Source organism: Dromiciops gliroides, chromosome 5 (assembly GCF_019393635.1).
Source record: "Dromiciops gliroides isolate mDroGli1 chromosome 5, mDroGli1.pri, whole genome shotgun sequence".
NCBI classification, from domain to species: domain Eukaryota; kingdom Metazoa; phylum Chordata; class Mammalia; order Microbiotheria; family Microbiotheriidae; genus Dromiciops; species Dromiciops gliroides.
The window spans coordinates 296,438,514-296,460,713 of NC_057865.1; the positions used below are offsets into that span (position 1 = coordinate 296,438,514).

The 22,200-nt window shown below is 54.1% G+C and overlaps 1 protein-coding gene across 2 annotated transcripts; it reads left to right on the forward strand.

Annotated features, from left to right (window-relative positions):
* Positions 1–2,735: 2,735 nt before the first annotated feature.
* MAPK12 (mitogen-activated protein kinase 12) lies at positions 2,736–20,489 on the forward strand. Of its 2 annotated transcripts, XM_043965454.1 has the most exons (12): positions 2,738–3,529; positions 3,897–4,026; positions 11,613–11,671; positions 15,640–15,751; positions 16,006–16,035; positions 16,362–16,409; positions 16,682–16,796; positions 17,115–17,186; positions 17,806–17,885; positions 17,979–18,057; positions 18,832–19,005; positions 19,862–20,489. In XM_043965454.1, exons 1-12 carry the CDS (start codon positions 3,405–3,407, stop codon positions 19,930–19,932), a joined length of 1,095 nt encoding a protein of 364 aa, XP_043821389.1. In that variant the 5' UTR covers positions 2,738–3,404; the 3' UTR covers positions 19,933–20,489. The 2 variants fall into 2 exon arrangements, with proteins under 2 accessions (XP_043821390.1, XP_043821389.1); XM_043965455.1 differs by lacking the exon at positions 16,362–16,409 and having other exon boundaries at positions 2,736–3,529.
* The last annotated feature ends 1,711 nt before the right edge of the window (positions 20,490–22,200 follow it).

The following is a 22,200-nucleotide window of genomic DNA, read 5'->3' on the forward strand; positions in this document are numbered from 1 at the left end:
CCTGGGCAAGTCTCTTAACCCCCACTGACCCGCAAAAAAAAAAAAAAAAAAGAATTGTGCCTGAGCAAGATTATAAAGATTTGTGGAAGGTGGAGCAGAAAGGCAAAAACCGGAAGTAAGGGGAGGAATTTGTGACAGTCTAGATGAGTGAGTCCAATTTAGGGTTGTGGTTGAATGAGTGGAGAAGAGACTTGGGAATTAGATTGAATCGGATGGGGGTGGGGGGAGGGGGGAGCGAGAGGGACGAGTGACAAAGTGTCAGAGCAGAAAGGGTCTGTCCTGGGTGACAGCAGGTGCTTCCCTTCGCCCTGGGCAACAGGTCATCGTGCAAACTCTACCCGAAGATTTCCTATGAGGGCAACCCCCCTGCCCATCCCACCTTTGGATAGATAGCCCTGACATCACCTGCCCCTGAAACTTCCACCTACTGCTCCTATTTCGGTCCTTTGGAGCCCAAGCTGAAGCCACCTAATTTTTCCTCCATCTAATACTTGGGATTTACCTCCAGATACTTGAGGGAAGCTCAAATGTCCCTTGTCTCCTTTTTTGCCAGGCTAAAGGATGACTCAGGTTCTAAACCTTAGTGACTTGGAGGTGGATGTTAGCCTTCACAGAAATAAAAGAGTTGACCGTTTGGGGAGAGGCTTAGATGAGTTAAGTAAATTAATTAAACAGAATTAATTGATTTGTTCATTTTTAAAATAACAAACACAAGGCCATCTGATGCTTTATATCAATTGTCATTGCTAGATTATTGTCCTTCTACAAGCCCTAAAATGTAAGAATCTTCCAAGGCTCTGAACCCCACGGGTTCTTTTCTCTTCTTTCTACTCTCCCTTGGTAATTTTAATTCCCATAGATTTATTTTTCATCTCTATGTAGATGATCCCCAAATCTATACATGGAGCCCTTAATTTCTCAATCTCTCTCTCTCTCTCTCTCTCTCTCTCTCTCTCTCTCTCTCTCTCTCTCTCTCTCTCTCTCTCTCTCTCCCCCTCTCTCTCTTCACATCACCAACTGCTGCCTGCTGGACAGCTCCACCTGGACATACCTCTGAACTCAACACATCCACCCTATGATTTAGTATGAGGCTGTGATCGATCGCTGTATCTAAGCATTTAAAGGGCGGTCATGTGGAGGAGGGGATTTGCCTGGTTCTGCTTGGCCCCAGAGGACAGGACCAGGATTTTACAGCAAATTAAGGCAGACCTTTCTAACAAAGAAAATTGCTTCACCAAAGTAGAATGTGCTGCAGGAAGAGGGAGAGAGCCGCCCATCACCAGGAACCTTCAAAGAGGGGGATGACCCCCTTTGGCGCAGGGGGTCAAGGGCACTCCTTTATAACACAAATGTTCTCTCAGATCCCTTCCTGCTTTAAGATCCTGTGGATTTGTGAAAAGGTGCCTGTGATCAACTTGGGGCAAGGGACAAAGTTCAGATACAGGGGGGACCCTTTCTTAGAACTGACAGTGAAGTAGGGGGACCCCTGGCTGGGGTGTACTGGTAAAGGGTTAACAATCAGCTTGAAGGGAAAAAACTACACCTGACCTGCTTTTAAGTTTCACCTCTATCACTTTCTTATGCCTAGACAATCAACAGAACAAATCAAGCCCTGATTTATAGCATTTGCTGATTTCTGAGGCATGAATGTTCACAATGAAAATTTAACAACCAGCTCTCCCTAGTTGGTCCAACCTGGCTAGAGAGAGATAGATGGTGGCCTGGATCACTGGCTAGGACAGACCCCTAAATATCTTAAAAAGGTGGAGGCAGGGTGCTGAGATCCAAAGGAGATGATTAAGGAGACTTGGGGGCCTGAGGAGTATGACTCGTCAGTTGGAAATTATAAAGGGCAGAGTGGATAGCTGGCAAAGCAAGGCTGGAGCTCAGGGAATATTGGGGCCAGAGATCAGAGGTGTAAGAGACATCTGTGCAGAAATGAAAATTGGCCAGCGGCAGCAAGAAGATCATCTGAGAGGAAAAGCTCAAGCCTAGGGGACCCACCACAACATGCACCTGGGAAACCAAGAGACCAAGCAGGAGCTGTCTGCTAGGCAGGAGGGGAGCCAGAGAGGGCAGGCCCAGAGATAATTAAGGCAAAAAAACAGACAGCGTAGGCAGTAGCACAGAGGCTGGAACTGAAGTGACGTGTTGACAGACCTAGGGCTGTAGGTTAGAGGTTGTAGGCAACCTTAGATTTCACAGCCAATTCCAAGCCCCGGGCTCCCCAAACTTTCCAGGGCTGCTTGGGCCAGAGATGTACTAACAGTGAGGGAGCAAAGAAAGCTCTTTTCTCCTGGAAAGAGGGCTGGGCACAGGAGACCAATTCTAGCCGAGTGAACTCTGATAGAGCCCCCCTCACTCCCAGACAGACTCAATTTCCCTGCTTAATATAATGGAGATAACTACTCCACGGGCTTCTGGTGAGGGAAGCACTTTGTAACTCTTAACATGCAAGAGGATGTTGTCTAATAAAGCTCCAGAGACTTGGGCCCTGCTTTCTCCCTACCCCTACCCGAGTCCCCTTGGGAGCTAATGCCAGAGGAAGAGGAGGGGAGGGCAGGGCAGGGCTGGAAAGAGAAGGAAAGGGAAAAGAGACGGGGACGGGAAAGGGAGGGGGAAGGGAAGGAAAGGAAAGAGAGGGGAGGGGAGGGAATACAGGGGTGGCGCCTCCCCACTGCCCCCCCCCTCCCCACAGCAGGTAGCTGGGATTGCTTCCCAGGGGAAGAGGAGGAAGGGCCGGGGTCACGTGGGGCCCCACTGCCTGCGGATCAACAGAGGCTTAGAGAGCCCGGGGTCTGAGGGGAAAAGAGACACAAAGAGAGTCCGAGACTAGGAAAAGGAGAGCGATTGAGAGCGAGAGCGAGAGAGCCAGCGAGCATCAGACAGTTAAAGACAGAGGCAGGCAGAGAGAGAAAGCTACAGAGATCAGAGGAGAAGGGTGACGCACAGAGACAGAGAGACAGAGATAAGAGATCGAGTCAGAGAAAGAAAGCACCAGAGGCTGAGGACAGAAAGAGAAAGTATCAGAGAGCTAGTCCAAAAGGAAAGCAGAGAAAGAAAAAGAGAGAGAGAGAGAGAGAGAGAGAGAGAGAGAGAGAGAGAGAGAGAGAGAGAGAGAGAAGAAAAGACGTGCAAGGGGAAGAGAAGAGAGCGCCCGGGATAGAGTGGGAGAGTAGCCCCCTTCACTTTCGGGGGCCCAGGGCGGGGTTACGGAGGGGGAGGCAGCTCCAACCTCTTGCCTCTCCCGGGTAGGGGGAATACCCTGGCGGGTCAACCCTTTGTGGGAGTGTAGTGTTTGTGTATGTGTATGTGTGCATGCGCGCGCGTGTGTCCGAAAGTGAGTGTGAGTGCGTGTGAGCACAGGGGGTCGGCGACCTCCGCGCCACCTCTCTCCGGCCGCCATGAGCTCCCCTCCGCCCCCCCGGAAGGGTTTTTACCGGCAGGAGGTCACTAAGACTGCGTGGGAGGTGCGGGAACTCTACCGGGACCTGCAGCCCGTGGGCTCGGGGGCTTACGGGGCCGTGTGGTGAGTGGGGGGCACGGCCAGGGCAGAACACGGACGGGGCCGAGCGACTGAGGGGTGCTGCGTGGGAGGGGGTGCTCGGCTGGGGCCTCACCTTCATGGAACCCAGCCCTGGCCCCTGATGATGGGCCCCGAGGCCGAGGGGTGGTGAGCTCGAATGTCTCCCCGTTCCCAGACGGTGGCTGCTGGGGGTGCCCTCCGGGCACGTGTGGTGAAGGGAAGGAGGGGCCCCCTCTTCCCAGCTCCGGGCTCCCTAGACTTCCCGGGGGAGGGCGGGAGAACCCGGGACGTTAGTCCCTGTTCATCCTGGCGGGGCTCTCATCCCGCCTCACCAGCAGGGGTGGTTGAGTGTTCGGGTGTCGGCTCCTAGCTCGGCCATTGACAGCAGGACCGGCACCAAGGTGGCCATCAAGAAGCTGTACCGGCCCTTCCAGTCAGAACTGTTCGCCAAGCGCGCATACCGGGAGCTGCGGCTGCTCAAACACATGCGGCACGAGAACGTGAGTGACCCTGCACCTACCCACTCGCCTGCCCATCGGGCTGCTCGCCAGCTTCCCGCGAGGTGGGGGTGGGGCTCAGCACCCTCTACTGGCTGCCCCTCCGTGTGTTTACACAGGGAAGATGGGGCAGCATAGGGCTGGGGGCCTAGGTCCCACAGGGTCCCTCCCTTCACCTTTATCCGAGTTAACAGGGAGACCTTTCCTTGTAATTTAGCCACCAGTGGTCTTTGGGGATGTGAGCAGGGTCAGAGGGAAACTCCAGGCAGGTGTTCTCCTGGGTCCAAGCAATGGTGGGTAGAGGCCTGGAGTAAAGGCCTTCAGTCTGTGCCTCAAGTTCCCTCGGTGCCTCCCCCTCCCCTCCCCCCACATATTCCTGGGCCTTTAAGTCTGGCCTTCCAGTCTTTAAGTCCAGCCCCTACTGTGCTTCAGGAATGTGGGTTCCAGCCCTGCCCCCTAATGATGACCCCCAAACTAAGGGGCCAATGGACAACCCCCCCCTCTGAGACCTGGGGAGCCTAAATGCCTCATAGTCCCCAGAAGATGCCCCGGACTAACTTCGGTTAACTAGACCACCACCCCCCCCATCCCTCCGATAATGAGTTTATCCTAGAATAGTGTGTTATCTCATGGTCTCCTTCCCCTACCAGACTGGGAACTCCCTAAGGGCGGATATCCAGGACCCTAGGATGCCACTTTCCTTTGCCCCTTCCCCCTAGGTGAGTTCCCCAAGAGCACATGCCCAGGTGTGCCCCAGGTTTGTCCCTTCAAAAAAAAGGAACCAATTCTTAGAGATCTGCAGCCCCCATGCTGTGCAGGAGGAGAAGAGAATCTTGGGAAAGACCCTCTCAGGGAGCTCATGGTATAATAGACAGTATCATGAGACCGTTCTACGGTCACAGAGGCAGACTTCTAAGAGGTCTGTGAGGCCAGAAGGGACAGCTCCTAGCTGGCCCAAGGACATCAGCAAAGGCTTCCTGGAGGAAGCAAACTCTGAGTTAGGCTCTAAAGCAGGAGTTGGAATTCTGTTGGCAAAGGAGGAAGAATGACATCTGAGGCAGGGGAAAATATGGAGACCAGAGACAGGAAAACATGGAGTGTGACCGGGAGGCACAAAAGGGCCCAGGGTGGCTGAATATATAAGAATACCTGTGTTTGTAGAGTGTCATAACATTTACAAAGTACTTTCCACACATTTTGAGCAAACCACTTAACCTATCTCAGACACAACTTCCTCATCTGTAAAATGTAGGGAAAGGGAACAAGTATTTATTTATTGTTTTGTTTTGTTTGTTTTGTGGGGCAATGGGGGTTAAGTGACTTGCCCAGGGTCACACAGCTAGTAAGCATCAAGTGTCTGAGGCTGGATTTGAACTCAGGTCCTCCTGAATCCAGGACCGGTGCTTTATCAGTGCCACCTAGCTGCCCCGGAACAAGTATTTATTACTCACCTATTATGTGCCAGTCGTGCTAAGCGCTTTACAAACATTATCTCATTTGATCCTCATAACAGCCCTGGGAGGTAAATGCTATTATTATCCTAATTTTACAATTGAGGAAACTGAGGCAGACAGACAGGCAGACCTTCCCAGAGTCACGCAGCTAGTAATTATCTGTGGACAAATTGGAACTAGGGCCCTCCTGATTCCAGGCTCAGTGCTCTACCCTTGCACCATCTATCTGGGAAGATTTTAGAAAGTACCTCACAAAGTTGTGAGGACCAAATGTGATAACATGCTTTGAAAACCCTGAAGTTCTAGATAATGCTAGTTATTATTGTTATTATTGTCATTTGAGCCTCACAACCCCTTGGTGAGGTAGGAATCAGAATGACACCTCCATTGTTCAGATGGGGAAACCGAGGCCCCGACAATTTGAATTGTCATATTCCTGGTTCAAGCTTCATTACCTTTCAGGATAGAGATTGTGAAGGCAACAATGTGAGCCAAGGTTGGAAAGGCAGGCTAGAGTTAAGGAATTGAGCATTACTCAATCTCCGGAGAGGTTAGGCAGGGGAGAAGGGTAGTAAGAGCAGAATCCCAGTTAGATTATTTTGGCAGAGGTGTGAAGGATGGGCTGGGAGAAGAAGAGACTGACAGTAGAGGGAGCAGCAAGGATGCTGTTTCATTGGTCCAGGGAAGCCATGAGTGACAGGGGCCTAGACTTGGGGTGCTGGTGAGGAAGGGATGGAGCAGGAAAGTCACCAGGAAGGAAGACCCCATGGGGAGGGGTCACATCCCATACCTCCCATTCCAAGGTCTGATCTTGGGGGCAAGGGAGGGCAACACCCATGCTCCAGGGGAGGACACATTTGAAGTCGGATCTTTCTGTATCTCTCCTCCCACTCTCCACTCCCCTATGCCCAAATTTCTGGAGGCAGGTGGCTGATAAGGTTGGCCCTGGGAGATGGTGGTCCCCTTACCCTTGTCATCCTCTGCAGGGGAGATCTGGCTGTAGTTGGATAGAGGGATGCCCCGTGATGGATTAATACTGTGTGACCTCAGCCAAGTGACTTACCCTCTCTGGATCTATTTATTTCATCATCTGGAATATTGTGTCTGATCCTGGTCAATGCATTTAAGGAGGGACATTAACAAGACAGGGTAACTTAGGATGGTAAGGGAATTGGTCATCATCCTTTGCTGAAGAAATGGGGAATATTATTTTTTTTAATTTTTAAATTTTATTTTATCTTAATTGGGGAATATTTTTTTTTTGGTGAGGCAATTGGGGTTAAGTGACTTGTTCAGGGTCACACAGCTAGTAAGTGTCAAGGGTCTGAGGCCAGATTTGAACTCAGGTCCTTGGAATCCAGGGCCGGTGCTCTATCCACTGTGCCACCTAGCTGCCCCTTAATTGGAGAATATTTAACCCTGAGAAGGAGTGTGAAAGGAACAAACATTTATATAGAACCTACTATGTGCCAGGCATGTGCTAAGCGCTTTACACATTTTCTCATTTGATCCTTACATCTGCCTTTCAAGAGAGTTATTGTTATTACACCCATTTTATAGTTGAAGAAACTAAGGCAAACAGCTGTGAAGTGACTTGTCCAGGGTCACACAGCTAGCACCTGAGGCTAGATTTGGACGTGGGTCTTCCACTGAGCCACCAGCTGCCCCAAGAAGAGAAGACTTGGGAGTGGGGTGGCACATGATGGCTGTCTGGGGGATTTGCATCGTTCTGCTTGACCCCACGGGAACTGGGAGTAAGTCAGAGGAACAATTTGAACTTCACATTTTAAGCTGTCTGAAATGAGCAGAAGGGACTGCCACTCCAGGTAGGGAGTTCTCCACCTAGAAGTGTTCAAACAGAGGCAAGATGACTCCTCAAGGATATAGTGGAAGCAATTCTTCCACAGAGGGAAATCAGGCTGGATATGTCTGAGGTGCCCACCACCGACAGCTCTCAAAATCTAACATTTTATGGAATGAAGTTGATAATAATGGAATAGACCTTGCTACTCTGTGGCCCCTGGAGCTTTACAAATCAATCTGCAAGCATTTCTTAAGTACCCATTTTGTGCTGTGTGTTGTGGTAGACTGGAGAAACCAAGGCAGCCTGTCCTCTCCAAGGACTTCCTGAGTGCAGAGCCAGTGCTGTATCCACTGAACCCACCGAGAAAATCTACATGTGCACAACCGTCCCCCCTGCAAAGAAGTAATGCAAGCATTGTTAGCCCGTTTTTTAGATGAGCGAGTTGAGACTCAGAAAGAAGTGACCCACAGCTATCAAGGGCCAGAGTTCCCAGGCCCCGTTGAAGGGCCCTGGGGGCAGATGCTGTTGGGAACTCTCCCTCCTCACAGCCCTACTGGGAGGTGGGTGTTGGGCAGAGAGGTCTGGCAGGGCCCATCCCCACCCCACCCCACCCCCTGCTGGGGTTTAGCCTGTCTTGGAATGTCTGTAGTTCTTCCTCCAGTGAGTCTGAGTGTCTGAGAGAGATCAAGAAACTCAGAGAGGAGAAGGGAGACAGAAACAGATAAAAAAGAGAGGCGGACAAAGACTTGGGTTAATCACACATCACTCTCCCAAACTCTATAGCCCCCAAATCTGGCTTACTTGCCATGCCATCTCTCATCTCCAGACCTTTGCCTGGGCTGTTCCCCATGCTGGGAGTGTTCGCCTCCTCTTCTCCACGTCTCAGAACCTCAAGGTTCCTTGGGGGAAGGAAGTCTCCAGAAGTTCCATCTTGGAGAAAGTATTAGGTCTCTCGGGGGGTGGGGGTGGGGGCTTTATGTCTGTGAATCGCTGTGCCTTGACCTTTTTCTTTAAGCCAAGTTCCGTCTACTCGGCCCTTCGCCTCTGACTCTGTCAGAAGTGAAGCCCCCAGATTCAGCCTGCTTTGGGAAGCTCAGTTGGAAGAACCCAACAGGCTCTACTGTTTACTGCCTTGTGTTCTCTTGGGCAATGCCTTCCCCTCCTGAGGCCTCAGTTTCCCCACCTGTGAAATGACCTTATTAGATGATTTCTAGCAATACTAGAGGGGAGGGGTCTATGGTCTCATCCTGAATCACTGGGGAGCCAGTCCTTCTTGGACTGTGTTCACTTGGAGGCTCTTACCTGGGGTTGGGCTTCTTTCCCGGAATTGGGGATGGGGGTTTACACTGGCAGACTACCACTACCCCCCGGAACAGCTTCAGGACTCAGGCAGACACTGGCCTATGCTGTCCATGGGCTTGGCATTGGCTTGGCTCAGTCTGTGAGCCAGGATGGAACGGCCTGTGCCCAGATCATAACGTGATCCAACACTTCAGAGCTGTTTACTCTTAATTCCGCTCCCTCAGACCTTGCTGAAATCCAATCAGTTTGGGGATGGAGCAGAATCCAATGGAGCTGAGATGGAAGGCCCTGCTGTGCCCTCATGGCCCCCTGGGCTGGGGGCCTGGTTATGGTCCCCAGGGGAGCTCCCCAGGAGTCCGGAGCCTCCACTCCACTCCCTGGGAGGCCAGTTCCTATTTCTTCTTTGGGGAAGCCTCTCTCTGCCCTACTGACCATCTACCCTTGGCCTTGAGTGGCCCTCCCTGTGCAATGGAGCCTGGGAAGGGGCCAGGGTCGGGGGGCAATGAAGAGTTGAGGGCCAGCCCTGAGCAATGAGAGCAAAAGATCATCTTGGCCTCAGGGCTGGGGCCCGGGCAGCTCTGTGTACCCGGAGCCCTAGAACAAGAAGGTTTGTTGTTGAGTTGTTTCAATTGTATCCAACTCTTCATGACCCCATTTGGGGTTTTTTTGGCAGAGATCCTAGAGGGGTTTCCTTCTCCAGCTCATTTTACAAGAGGAAACTGAGGCAAAAAGGGTGAAGTGACTTGGCCAGGGTCACACAGCTAGTAAGTGTCTAAGGCTGGATTTGAACTCAGAGAGATGAGTCTTTCTGACTCCAGGCTTGGCGCTCTGTGCACTGCACCACCTGACTGCCCTGTGAAGATCAGAAGGGGTCAGAAAGGGCAGCCAGGCCAATCTGTACCTGAGAAGGAGTCTTTCCATCCTTGACAAAGTAATCATCCAGCCTCTGCTTGAACACCTCCAGGGATGGGGAGTTCACTACCCCCACCCAGCTCATTCCCCTTTTGGACAGCTCTTCAGATACCTGAAGGTATTTCCATGGTCCCCAGTCTTCCTCAGGCTACATGTCCTCATTAGTCTCAGGCTCCATTCACTATGCTGCCTGCCCTCCCGTGGAAATGCTGTGGCTCATGACCTTCCTTCTTAAACTCAGAAGCCCAGAATTGAACACGGGCATCCCCAGTGGTGCCAATCAGCCCATCTTGGTGTCTTCACCACAGTTAGTGTGGCTGGCTCTTAATGCCCTTGCTATAGATCCAGAGTACATTAACTAGGGTCTCAGAGAATCGGGACAGCCGCCAAAATATGTGCATAGATGGGAGACAGGGGACAGGTGGGAGGGGAAGTGGGGGGTGGGGGCTGGGGGGTGAAGGCAGTCATGGGGAGCTCAGCCCCAGAAGACATAACCAGGAGCCCTGGGGAAAGTGATGACACCAGCCTATAGGGCAGATATCCCAACAAACACTGTGAAATCAGCTGCTTCTGGAGGTAGTGAGTTCCCCATCATAGGAGCAGATCACAGCAGGCCTGATGGTCAGAGATCTATATAGCGAGGGTTCTTCTCCAGGTTGGTATTAGGCTACATTGCCTTTGAGGGCCGGGCCTGTCCAGCTCAGAGATTTAAGGGTCCTGGGGAGATGTGTTCTCAGCAGGCAAAAGACAGAGGCTAAGAGAATCCTGGTGGAGGTGGGGAGAGGAAAGCAGAAGCTTGAAGCACACAGCACCTCCCCCCAGGTCCCAACTCTGAGGGGCCATGACCCAAGGGGTCAAGTGGGTGGCCCCAGAGCCAGGGGAACCGACTTTTGGGTTATCTCTGGCTCCCCATGCTGCCCTCCAAGGAAGAAGACTCTCATCTGAGTCCTGGTCATTGAGCTGGGGGTGCAGGGAGGGAGGGAGGGAGCGAGCTCACAGAAGGTCCTGTCCTGCTGTGTCACCAGCTGAAAATAGCCTGTGAGGGGGGAGACTTGGGAGATCCATGAGCCTGGCTAAGGGAGGCTGTGAAGACAATGGTGGGGGGGGTAGCCTGCTTGGGCCAAGGAGACAGCTGGGGTGGGTGACTGGATTAGGGCTGAGCGGATGCTTGGGGAGGCATGTTTGGTGCTCTCTGCCAAGGGCTGGTGGTAGGGAGGGCAGAGAGGCAGGCCTGACCCTGCCTCATCTTACCCTTCTTTGTCCCCAGGCCCATCTAATTCCATGCCCCCTCCCTACTCACACACACACACACAATCCCTCAGACCACACAGGAGGCCCAGAAGATGGACAGAGTGGAAGGGGGAGACAGGATGTCACACCGCCATCAGCCCTCCCTGGGCTTGAGGTGGGGTTTTTCCGTGACAGGGACATTGTCCAGCTCATAGCTGGATAATCTGGAGGTCTGAGTTGGGACGAGGGTGGCAAGGCAGTAGCCACAGAGGCTCGGTGGGAATCCGTCTCCACTACAAGACCTCTTCCAACTCCAGGTTCCCTGATGCAGGATCCCTGGGTGGCTGCCTGAGTCCCTGTGCTGTTGGGTGCCCAACGGGGATACAAAGAGGCTCCCAAATACCCTCTGTTAGCCTGAACCCCCAGCCCACTGACCAGGGCTCAGATGAGAGTCTTCTTCCTTGGAGCGCAGCATGGGGAGCCAGTTCAGAGGGTCATCTGTGTCCTCCTGCTCAGGGCAGCTGACCCCTGGATGCCCAAGAGGGCAAGATGGAGCAGCCTTGGGTCTCTGGCAAGTAAATGATGCAGAACTGACCCTTTGCTGTGAGGAGGTTGGCTCCTGCCCCACCTTCCACCCATTACTAGATAAAGCATTGCACCGAGGAAGACTGAGTCCAAAATATGCTTCAGACACTTAGCAGCACGCTGGGGGGGGGGGGTCACTGAACCTCCCTGCCTCAGTTTCCTCATCAGTAGAATGGGGACAACAATGGCCTTTCCCTCCCAGGACGGTTGTGAAGGTCAGATGAGACAGCTTGGGAAGTGCCTTCAAGCCTGTAGAAATGGTGGGCACCATTACGGTCTCTCAGGCTGTTTTGTCTCCCCAGGTGATCGGCTTACTAGACGTCTTCACCCCAGATGACACGCTGGACGACTTCACGGACTTGTGAGTATCTGTGAGTGGGGGGGTGGCCATCTGTACTGGGACTCTGGCCTTGGGGCCCTGGCTCCTGTCCTCAGTGAGCTTCTAGGCTGGAGGGACAGAGAGGAGCAGACCTAAACCCTGCCTTTCTGGAGCCCCCAGCCTGGGCCAGGGGTAGGCAGAGGGGACTCAGCCTCTGCTGTCTTGTGGGCTGGGGTGAGGCTTCTTCTGCCACAGAGGGTCCTGGAGGAAATCAGTAGGCAACCCTCCTCCCCTCTGCCCCCAGGCCTGCTGTCCGGCCCCTCCCCAAGCCCCCAACTGATCCCTGATTGGTCCAAGCTGGTCTTGGCCTGAGGCCGGAAGCTGTTTCCCCTCCTTTTCCTGGTGGGGGCTGGGAAGGGAAGCTGCCCCTGGGACCTTGAGTGAGAAGGGCCGACCCCACCCAGAGATGGCTGGGAAAGCGGGGCCTTCAGGCCCCAGATTCTCCGTGGTAAAAGCTGGCCCATTTCTCAGAAATTGCACTTGGGCCCTGGGCTGAGGACTGCGATAAGCCAAGGGCAGGAAGTGCTGTCTATCCTTCGTGTACCACATCCATCCATGTCAACAGGCTTCATGACGCTCTGGGGATTGCAGGGGCATGTCAGCCCTGTCTCTGACTGCCCACAGCCTGACTTGGATGGGGAAGCTGAGGCCCTGCGTGGCACGGGAGTCTTGGAAGAGACCTAGAAACTCATCTAGAAATGAGGCCAGGAGCCAGCCACACTGGTGTAGGGATGGGCAGAGGCACTGGGGAGCCACAGAAGGTGTTAGGGGCAAGGGGGGGATGTGAGAGGATGATTTTGGCCGGAGTGGGGGGTGGGGGACAGAAACTTCCTTTCATCTTGAAATCAGAAGGCCATGTCTATTATCATCCACTGCATGTTTCCTGGGCCAGGGGTAGGAGGCCCTCCTTGGCACTGGCAGAGGGACTGGCCTCAAAGCACAGACCTAGAACAGGGTGGGGAAGCTGCACAGGCAGGTGTAGGCCCAAGGTCAGGAAGAAGCCGAGAGGACAGCTGGGGGAGGGAGTGGGGCCTGGACGAGGGGCTGCTGGGGTAGATTAAGAGGGTCCTGGGGGGGACAGTTAGGTGGCACAGTGGATAGAGCACCAGCCCTGGAATCAGGAAGACCTGAGTTCAAATCCGGCCTCAGACACTTAACACTTACTAGCTGTGTGACCCTGGGCAAGTCACATAACCCCAATTGCCTCACCAAAAAACCCCCCCAAAAAACAAAACCAAAGACGGTCCCAGGGGGACTCTTTGCAGCTCTGAGATTCTGAGATTTTGTCCTGACTTAGAAGGACAGGCCTCACTTTGTTTGGCCCACAGGGCAGACCTGGAAGCTATGGGGGGAGTTATGGGGCAGAGCTTTCTTAGCTGGGACAGGCTTCCCAGGGAGCTGCCCCCTGCTCCGCCCCTCGCTGAGGTCACCTCCCTGCTATCTGGGCACTGTCCTGGGCCTTGTGGCCCAAGAGGGTGACCCTTGAGCCCAGCTGGTTAATGACCAGTAGGGAGTGTGAAATATAACCTTGAACATGGAGTGAAAAATGAGGGTTGTAACCGGAGCTGTGGTAACCTTTGCTGGCCAGGCCTGGGCCAGGCTGGGCTGAGGGAGGGAGCCGGACCATAGAGCCCCGACTCCTGGCCCCTCACTAGCTCAGCCTCTCCAGGCGTCTGCCCTGACTGCCTCTGCTTCCCCACCACCACCCTCCCCTCCACTTCTCCTCCCTCTTCATCCCTAGCTCTTGGTGACCTCTGAACTGTGAACCCCCCTCCTCAGGCCCCATCCTCCTTGGCCTCTCTGCAGCTTCTGACAGAGGACAAGTACCCCCAGCCCCACCGGCTCCCCAGAGGCTGATGCCTCCTGCTTGTCCTCCCCCCTGGCAGACCGTGCCATCCATGTCCCCTGCTGGCCTCCCCTCTCAAGGCTCAGTCCCATGACTTCCTTTGCACCCCCACCCATTCTCTTCCTTAGGAGGTAGAAGGTACCTCGAGCATCATCCAGCCCAACCCCCAATTTTACAGATGAAGAAAGCTCAGAGGGGAAGAGACTTTGCCAAGGTCTCATAGTGAGGGAGCCCCAGAGCTGGGACTAGAACCCACACCTACAGTCTCCCAGTTCTTTGATCTTCTCTTGGCATTGCAGGGGCCCATCAAGCTCCTCCCTGCAAGGGGCTGACTCCAAGAGCCTTGGGACTGCCCAAATTCAGCCTTCCCAAATTCAAGGTCATCATCTCCCCACCCCTGGCCCCCAAATCCTGAGGCTACTTCTGACTTTCCTCTCTGTTGAGGACCCTCTGGGACCTCAGAATCCTCTCTTTTCTTCCTCTCCTTTCCCCTACATCTGCGACAGCTCCCTTGGTGTCACTTCCATTGAATTCTGCATTTATTAAACAGCATATACAGCCCAGGGCTGGGGATACACAGGTGAAGAAGGGCGCCTCCCCTGTCCCTCAAGTGCTTGTGGTCCATGGGGTGGGAGGGATATGATGTGAACCCAGCCAAGTTTCAGACAAGGCAGAGCGAGGGAAGGCAGCAAAGGGAAAATTAAACATTTTGCTCCAAGGAAAACTCACGGGGGGGGGGGGGGGGGGGGCCGGGGAATGGGGAAGACTGCGCCGGAAGTCTTGACGGGAGGAGAGGATTTGCACGGGCAGAGAAGCATTTCGGGCATTTGGGAAGTGAGAAGTCGGCAAGAGCAGGGATCCCAAAGGAGCCCGCTTTGGATGGAAACGTGGGCATGAGGGTGAGGAGCGCCAGCCTCTCTCCCGGTGCCCCCTTCTGTCCCTCGGCCCCGCCCTCCTCCAGCCCCTCACTGGCTCCCCTGCACTGTGGCAGCGTCCGTGAGCATGCTCTTCATCCTAAGAGCTCCTCGCTTGGATGGGCTGGGCGCTTTACAAGCATCTCATCTGGCTTCTCTCGATCGGTCCTGTTCAGGTTTCAAGGACAGGGTTTTGCGGCCACCGTGAGCCAAGTGGCAGGATGGTTGAGGTGGAGGCCTGCCTGGCCGTCCACATGCAGGGGCCTCCTGCTTGCCGGGCTGGGCGACCCTCCAGAGGGTAACAGCCAGAGGAGTGGGTGGCCCTCCACCCGAGGGCCAGACAGGACTGCCCCGCCTCACTCGGATGCTCCACGGGCCTCTGCGGCTCAGATAAAGCCAAGCCCAGGCATTGGTGGAATCCCTTGAGTGCCAGCGCTCTCCCTCCAAAATGTTCCCAAGGGAATTGAGCGATCCGGCTCCCTTCTGGAGCTGAGAGGCTCGGCTTAGGCCACCTCCGTGGCCTCCTACCGTGCCAAGAGAGCCTTCCCACGGCCGGAACTAACTTAGCCTAGCCTTCAGAAACCTCCCATCCCCCACAGGGTTTCCAGGAGAAAATGCAGACTGCTCAGGCTGGCATCCAAGGGCCACCCTAGTCTGGAGGCTCTATCCTCCTTCGGGGGAGGCTCTGCTCTCCTCCTTCCCTCTCCTCTGGTACCTGGCCGGGGGTGGGGGGGGGAGGGGGGGCGGGGGGGGTGTTCCTTGATTGATGTCAATCTGTAACAAAAACAACTCAGAGAAGAGCAGCGCCCTCCCCACGCCCTCCTGCCCAGGCCCCATTTGCCCTTCCTGGTTCGCTGTCCAGTCCCTCCCTCACATGAGTGCACAGTATTTTTTCTTCTTTTTTCTTTCTTTCTTTTGCAGGGCAATGAGGGTTAAGTGACTTGCCCAGGGTCACACAGCTAGTAAGTGTCAAGTGTCTGAGGCTTGATTTGAACTCAGGTCCTCCTGAATCCTGGGCCGGTGCTTTATCCACTGCACCATCTAGCTCCCGAGCGCACAGTATTTTTAAAGAACCTGCTGGGCTTTGGGGAGGGGGTGTCATCCGCCGTTTCCCGATGTCTGAGGCCGTGTCTCTCCTCCGCACGGGAGATGGCGTGGGTGAAGTGACCAGGCCTCCTCTCCCCTGGCAGCTACCTGGTTATGCCATTCATGGGCACAGACCTCAGCAAGCTGATGAAACACGAAAAGCTTAGCGACGACAGGATCCAGTTCTTGGTCTACCAGATGCTTCGCGGCCTCAAGGTATGTCTCTAGTCATTTGATGAGACCCTCACATGCTGTGCTGCCGCTGCCCCCTTGCGCCCATTGCGCAGATGAGCCCACTGACACCCACCACGGCTGGCCATAACACTGAGTCCATCCCTGGGAGGAGGCAGGAGGTCCCCCAAGGTCTCTGTGCCCTTGAAGGGGGCAAGAGGTCTATGGTAGACTCGGAGCTCCCCCCCTCCTCTGAGGGCTGTGTCAGCCGTCACTGACTGCACGCCTCTCTCCCGTAGTACATCCACGCTGCTGGCATCGTCCACAGGGTGAGTCACCCACTTCACTGTTGGCTCCAGCCTGGGGATTGGGGCAAGGACCCTGGTGTCCCACCTCCCAGCCCTGGGCAGTCTCCTTTTTCCTGCATGCTGCTGTCACCACATCACAACTGCCACCTACTGCATGGGTTGAGGTGATCAGAGAGGGGACCCCGGGGTACAAGGGGCTTGATGAGGAACCTCTCAGGGTGATGGGCCTGGAAAAGGGGATTGGATGGGAGAGGGCCTGAATGCCAGCTATGCCCATCAAGTAGTGGGGGGCATTTCAGGCTTTGGCACAAGGGATGATGGGATAGCAGCTTGCTTTTCCTGCCCAGGATCTCAAGCCTGGGAACTTGGCTGTGAATGAGGACTGTGAGCTGAAGGTGAGGCACGTGGGGGCCAGAGGGGTAGGGAATGAGGTTGTCTGGGAACCAGCGGGCAGGGTGGGACTTTCTATTGAGACTGCTCCCCCATCTCATCCTCCTCAAATGGGGAACAGTCCCCTGGCTAACCCGGCCTGACAGAGGCTGCACAACAGCAATGGCCACTCATAAGCCCAGTCCTGACCTAAGGTGGCTGTGCAGCCGCGGGAACATCTGGGCAGTGGTATTCTCTCCCACCCCTGCCCCCGCTGCCCAGGGTCTCTGCCCTGCAGATTCTGGACTTTGGCCTGGCCAGGCAGACAGACAGTGAGATGACTGGCTATGTGGTGACTAGATGGTACCGAGCACCGGAGGTCATCCTCAACTGGATGCGTTACACACAGACAGGTAGGGAGCACCACTCAGGCCCCCACAGGACTGATTAGAAAGTGGGAATGGAATTGACTGGGCCTTGGCCTATTGCCTGGTCTGTGTGGGGGTAGTAAACACAGCCCCTGACTTCCGGGAGCCCTGGGATGCCCCTAAACTGACGTCCTGGAGGATGAATTGTGGATTGAGTGGGGAGGGAGGGCAGCTGGGGGCTGTAATCCTGGCAGACTTCCTGGAGGAAGTGAAGCCCTGGGCGGATCCCAGGACTAGGGGTGGGGCATTGGCCCCTCTCCTTCTACCCCCAGCCTGATGTGGCTGGGCTGGGCCCTGTTTCAGTGGACATCTGGTCTGTGGGCTGCATCATGGCTGAGATGATAACCGGGAAGATACTCTTCAAAGGCAGTGACCGTATCCTCTGGGGGTATGGGGCGTGGAGGTAGGAGGGGAGAGGGAGGGGGAACAGAGGCAGCTCTCAATTGTCAGGGAGAAAGCCAGAACTGTGGGAAAGCTCCCCAGAACCAGTGGTTAAGTGCCCAGGTGAAAATACAGAAAAAGAACCCTCATCTGCCCCATCATAGATCATCTCTCAACAGTTTAGGGCTGGGTTTTTTTTTTAAGTATGACCCCAAATGAGTGCATTGTAGTGAACTCATAGGAAAACCCAGGTTTGAATCCTGTTGCAGACCCATCTTGGCTGTGTGACCCTGGTTAAGTCATTTAACTTTCTTAGTGAATTCCCTAAGAGGAAAGGTGCAGGTGAGTTAGCAATCTTTCTACACGGAGTGCTTTTCTAACCCTAGACTGGTGAAGCCCCTTAAAAAGTGGGGAACACTTAAAAGGCAGATGGTTAGCCCCAGGATGGGATAAACCAGAAGAGAAGACAGATCCACCCAAGTGACCAGCTCTCTGGCACCAGGCTCCTCTGGGGCTCCACTTGAGCCTGGTTCTCCTCCTGCCCAAGGGGCTCTTGGGGGGTGGGCCGTGCCTAACCAACAGCTGCCCTCCTTGACTCGGTCCTGCCCGGCAGACCTGGACCAGCTGATGGAAATCATGAAAGTGACTGGAACGCCTCCCCCAGAGTTTGTGCAGCGGCTTCAGAGTCAGGACGTGAGTGTTCCTGCGGGGAGGGGGCGGGGCTGGAGCCAGGAGGCCTGCTTCTGGGCAGCCTGAGGCCCCTGGGCTAAGGCTTGTTTCATGCAGGCAAAGAACTACATGGAGAGCCTTCCCGAGCTGGAGAAGAAGGACTTTGCCTCCGTCCTGAAGAACGCGACCCCCTTGGGTAAGGGAGGTTGGGGGCAGCCAGAGCTTTCATCTGGGATTTTTTTAATAATCCTCAATTTCATAACGTCAATCAACAAGCACTAATGAAATGCTTACTGTGAGGGCAGCTAGGTGGCACAGTGGATAAAGCACTGGCCCTGGATTCAGGAGGACCTGAGTTTAAATCCAGCCTCAGACACTTGACACTTACTAGCTGTGTGACCCTGGGCAAGTCACTTAACACTCATTGCTCTGCCAAAACCAAACCAAACCAAAAAAAAAAAAAATAAGTGCTTACTGTATGCCAGGCAGTCAGGCGCTGCACTATAAAGGCAAAATCATGGCCCTTGCCCTGCAGAAGCTTCCATTCCAATGGGCATAACAAGATGCATAGCCTTGGGGCCTGGAACTGTGATTTCACTGGCCCAGGGAACTCTCCTTTCCTACTAATAGCCCTAGAGCAGTTAAGTGACTGGACCAGGGTCACTGTAGTGAGCAGGGCAGAACAAGGTCTTCCTGGCTTTGAGGCTGACTCCATTCACTCCGTTCTAAGTAGATCAGTCATCAGATACAGGCTAGAGAAGACCGGATCTGGTGCATGGGATTGTACGGGTTATCTGACGCTTGTTTTGTGCCAGCCGATGCTCCGAAACTGAGCATGTTTCCGTGGATTATCTTTGCCCCTGTTGGGATGGGCAGCTGGCTGTGGTTTCCGGGTTTCAGCCCTCGGGCAGAGGTCCAGTTTGGGGACCCCAACACTTCCTTTTGCCCCACCCCCACCCCGGCTCTCTAGCTGTGAATCTGCTGGAGAAGATGTTGGTGCTGGACGCGGAGAAGCGAGTGACGGCAGCGGAGGCGCTAACCCACCCGTACTTTGAGACTGTGCATGAGGCTGAAGACGAGCCCCAGGCTCAGGTGTATGATGACTCCTTTGACGACGTCGACCGGACACTGGATGAGTGGAAACGTGAGTCCTGTCCTCCCGTGCTCCTCTGGCCCTGGGAGGGGTCGGGGAGTGGGTGGCCAGGCCGGTGGCAAGGACGCTGCCCTCTCTCTGGTCCTGCCCCCATCCATCTCTTATCCTGTCCCCACCCTCACCCCTCGCCCTTGCCTCGGTTTCCCTATTTTACACCTTAACTCCATCTCTTTTTCTGTCTCATATCTTTCTGTTTTTGTCTTTTTTCTTTCCTTCTTCCTTCCTTCTTTCCTTCCTCTTTCTTTCTTTTTCTTCCTCCCTCTCGCCCTTCCTTCTTTTCTTCCATTCCCTCCTCCCTTCTTCCATTGCTTTCTTTTTCTTCCTTCCTTCTTTTCTTTCTTTCTTCCTTCCTCCCTTCCTTTCTTTCTTGTTTCATTTCCTTCTTCCTTCCTCCCTTCCTTCCTTCCTTCCTTCCTTCCTTCCTTCCTTCCTTCCTTCCTTCCTTTCTTTCTTTCTTTCTTCCTTCCTTCCTTCCTTCCTCACTTTCTTTTTCTTTCTTTCTTGTTTTATTTCCTTCTTTCCTTCTTCATTCCTTTTTCTTCCTTCCGTTTCTTTTTTATTCCTTCTTGCTTTCTTTTTATTTCTTCTTTCCTTCCTCCCTTCTTTTCTTTCCCTTTTTCATTCCTTCTTTTTGTTTTTTCTTCCTCTTTTTTTCCTTTCTTCCTTCTTTCCTTCCTTCCTGCCTTCCTTCCTTCCTTCCTTCTGTTCTCATCATCTCTCACACTCTTCTCTGTCTTTTTCATGTCCTTCTCTCTGTTTTTCCTGTACATCGCCCCATTTCAATCTCTGTCTGTCTCCCTCTTTCCCTTTTCCCCTCTTTTCTTCCCTCGCATCTCTGTTTGTCCAGGAGTCACATACAAAGAAGTTCTCAGCTTTAAGCCCCCTCGGGTCCTGGACTCAAAGGAGACGTCTCTGTGATCCCATGTGGAGATGAAAAGGGGGTCCCTCAGATCCAGGCCAATAGGAAGCCTTGTGGGAACCACTCACTGGTTTAAGGTGGGGCTGGGCACCAGCAGTGAGTGCCTCCTGGGGTGACTCTGGAGGGGCTCAGCTGGCAGTAACCCCCACGATGACTTTGGGATTGGGGGCAGGGATCTCTTAGGGTTCTCAATGTCCCTCCCTCAGGGCTAGAATTCCCCACCCCCATTTGGAAGGAGAGGGGCAGGCAGGACCCCAGAGACGATTTGAGGAGACACCCTGCTAGACTGCAGCACCCCCCCCTCCTCCCCCCCCAGCCAGAAGCCTTAGGCCCTGCCTCTGGTCTGAGGTGGCCGATGGTGATGATTGTGCTCTGTCTCAGTTGATGTCCAGCCCTCTCCTCTTCATTCACCCCCTGCCCCCTGACGCCTGTGGCGTTTGAGCTGCAGGGGCTGTGGTGGGCAGTTGTGACTCAGGGACAGCATCCCTCTTTACCCCCATATGTAAATAAAGACTCCTGGCATGTGTCTGCAAGGAGAATAAACTGTTTTGTAACATCCTGGTCTTTGGGGGGAGGGAGAGTCTTGCTTCTAACCTCCCCCCAAATAATGTGTGTTTCTTGTTCTAGCCCAATTATGGAGGGGGTCAGGGTGGGTAGGATGGCCCCTGAAGGCCTCCTGCTGAGAAGGACCATGAAAAGGAGCCCCCCATTCTGTGGGGTGGGATTGAGGCCACTTCTGTAACCCAGAAAGGATTGGGGAGACCTGAGCGGGGAATTCAGAACCTCGAACCCAGACCTGAGGACTCTGGGGCTTGTGGCTTTTCCCCAGGGCCAGTGGGAGGCCTCCAGGAGCCTGAGCTCTGGCTCCAGCTTGGGCAGGTGCTAAGACTGGGTGGAAGAAAACAGGGTACATCTGGGTTTGGGGCTGGAGTCAGCATCCAGCTGGGGCCAGGCCAGATTCTTGACTCCTGGAACCCTGTGACATCAGGACCACAAGGGCCTCAGAGCCCAGAGCCCCCCAAGGACCTGAAAAGAGAGTACTTTGCAAAATGACTTTTTTTTCCTGGACTCCGAAGCCTTTATTTCTTAGGTCTGGCTCCTTTAGGAACCAGCTGCATAACTTTGAGCAGATCAGTTTCTTTGGATCTCAAGGCCCCTGGGCTCCAGGGGGGCTCACCTTGCAGGGAGGTGGGCACACTGCTGCTGTCTAGGATGCTGAAGCCCCTGTCATTCTCAGTGCCCATGATCTCCCTCTCCTGCTGGGCTAGGAAGGCTGCGACCAGATCTTCCTGGCTGCTGCCGCTGCTTACCACCCTGTAACCTACTGTGGGATCCCCCAGGGCAGGGGCCGGAGTGGCAGCCTCCCCAAATGGGTCTACCTCAGCCATGGCACACAGTGCCAGAGTGGGTGGGTGGGCAGGCAAGCAGGGAGCAGGACTGGGGAAGGGATGGAGGTCAGCAGCCACTGTGGTAGTGGTAGTGGGGGGCCCAAAACTACTTTTTTTGTGTGTGTGAGGCAGTTGGGGTTAAGTGACTTGCCCAGGGTCACACAGCTAGTAAGTGTGTAAAGTGTCTGAGGCCGAATTTGAACTCAGGTCCTCCTGAATCCAGGGCCAGTGCTTTATCCACTGCGCCACCTAGCTGCCCCCAAAACTACTTTTAAAGACAAATTCAGCTGGGCTGGAGAGAATGCAAGGCCTGGGGAGGCCGGAGGGGAAACACCTGGAGATTGAGGGACATTGATGGCTTTGAGTCCCGTATAGACTGTCAGGTAGGACAGGGCTCAGCCTTGTTTACTCTGGCCGCACACAACAGAGGTAGGAACAATGGGGAGAAGTAACAGTTGAGGTTGGCAGTCAGGAAAGCCTTCCTGGGTGTCTCAAAGTGGAATTGACTGCCTGAGAGCAGATGGGTGAGTTGGGGCTTCCCCCCGACTGTGGGGGGGTTCAGTCAGGGGCTGGAAGACCACCTGTTGGGGAGGGGGGCTGGTGTTAGGGCATTGGCTTAGACTAGACCCCTTCTCCCCATCTATTACTCTGTGACTCTGACCCACAAGGCTGCTGGGCTATGGTAGAACCTGGGCAGAGTTTACTCTACCGCGTGCCCACCCCGCATCTGGTAGCTTCCTATTTCATCTAATCCTTATTTTCTGTTGTTGAGTTTCAGTCGTGTCTGACTCTCCGTGACCCCATTTGGGGTTTTCTCGGCAAAGATCCTGGAGTACTTTGCTATTTCCTTCTCCAGTCCATTTTACAGATGAGGGAACT

Coding starts and splice junctions, on each gene's coding strand:
- MAPK12 (XM_043965454.1), top strand. CDS start 3,405: ATGAGCTCCCCTCCGCCCCCCCGGAAGGGTTTTTACCGGCAGGAGGTC. Junction 16,410..16,681: donor ATGAGGACTGTGAGCTGAAG/GTGAGGCACGTG, acceptor TCTGCCCTGCAG/ATTCTGGACTTTGGCCTGGC. Junction 17,187..17,805: donor ACTCTTCAAAGGCAGTGACC/GTATCCTCTGGG, acceptor CCTGCCCGGCAG/ACCTGGACCAGCTGATGGAA.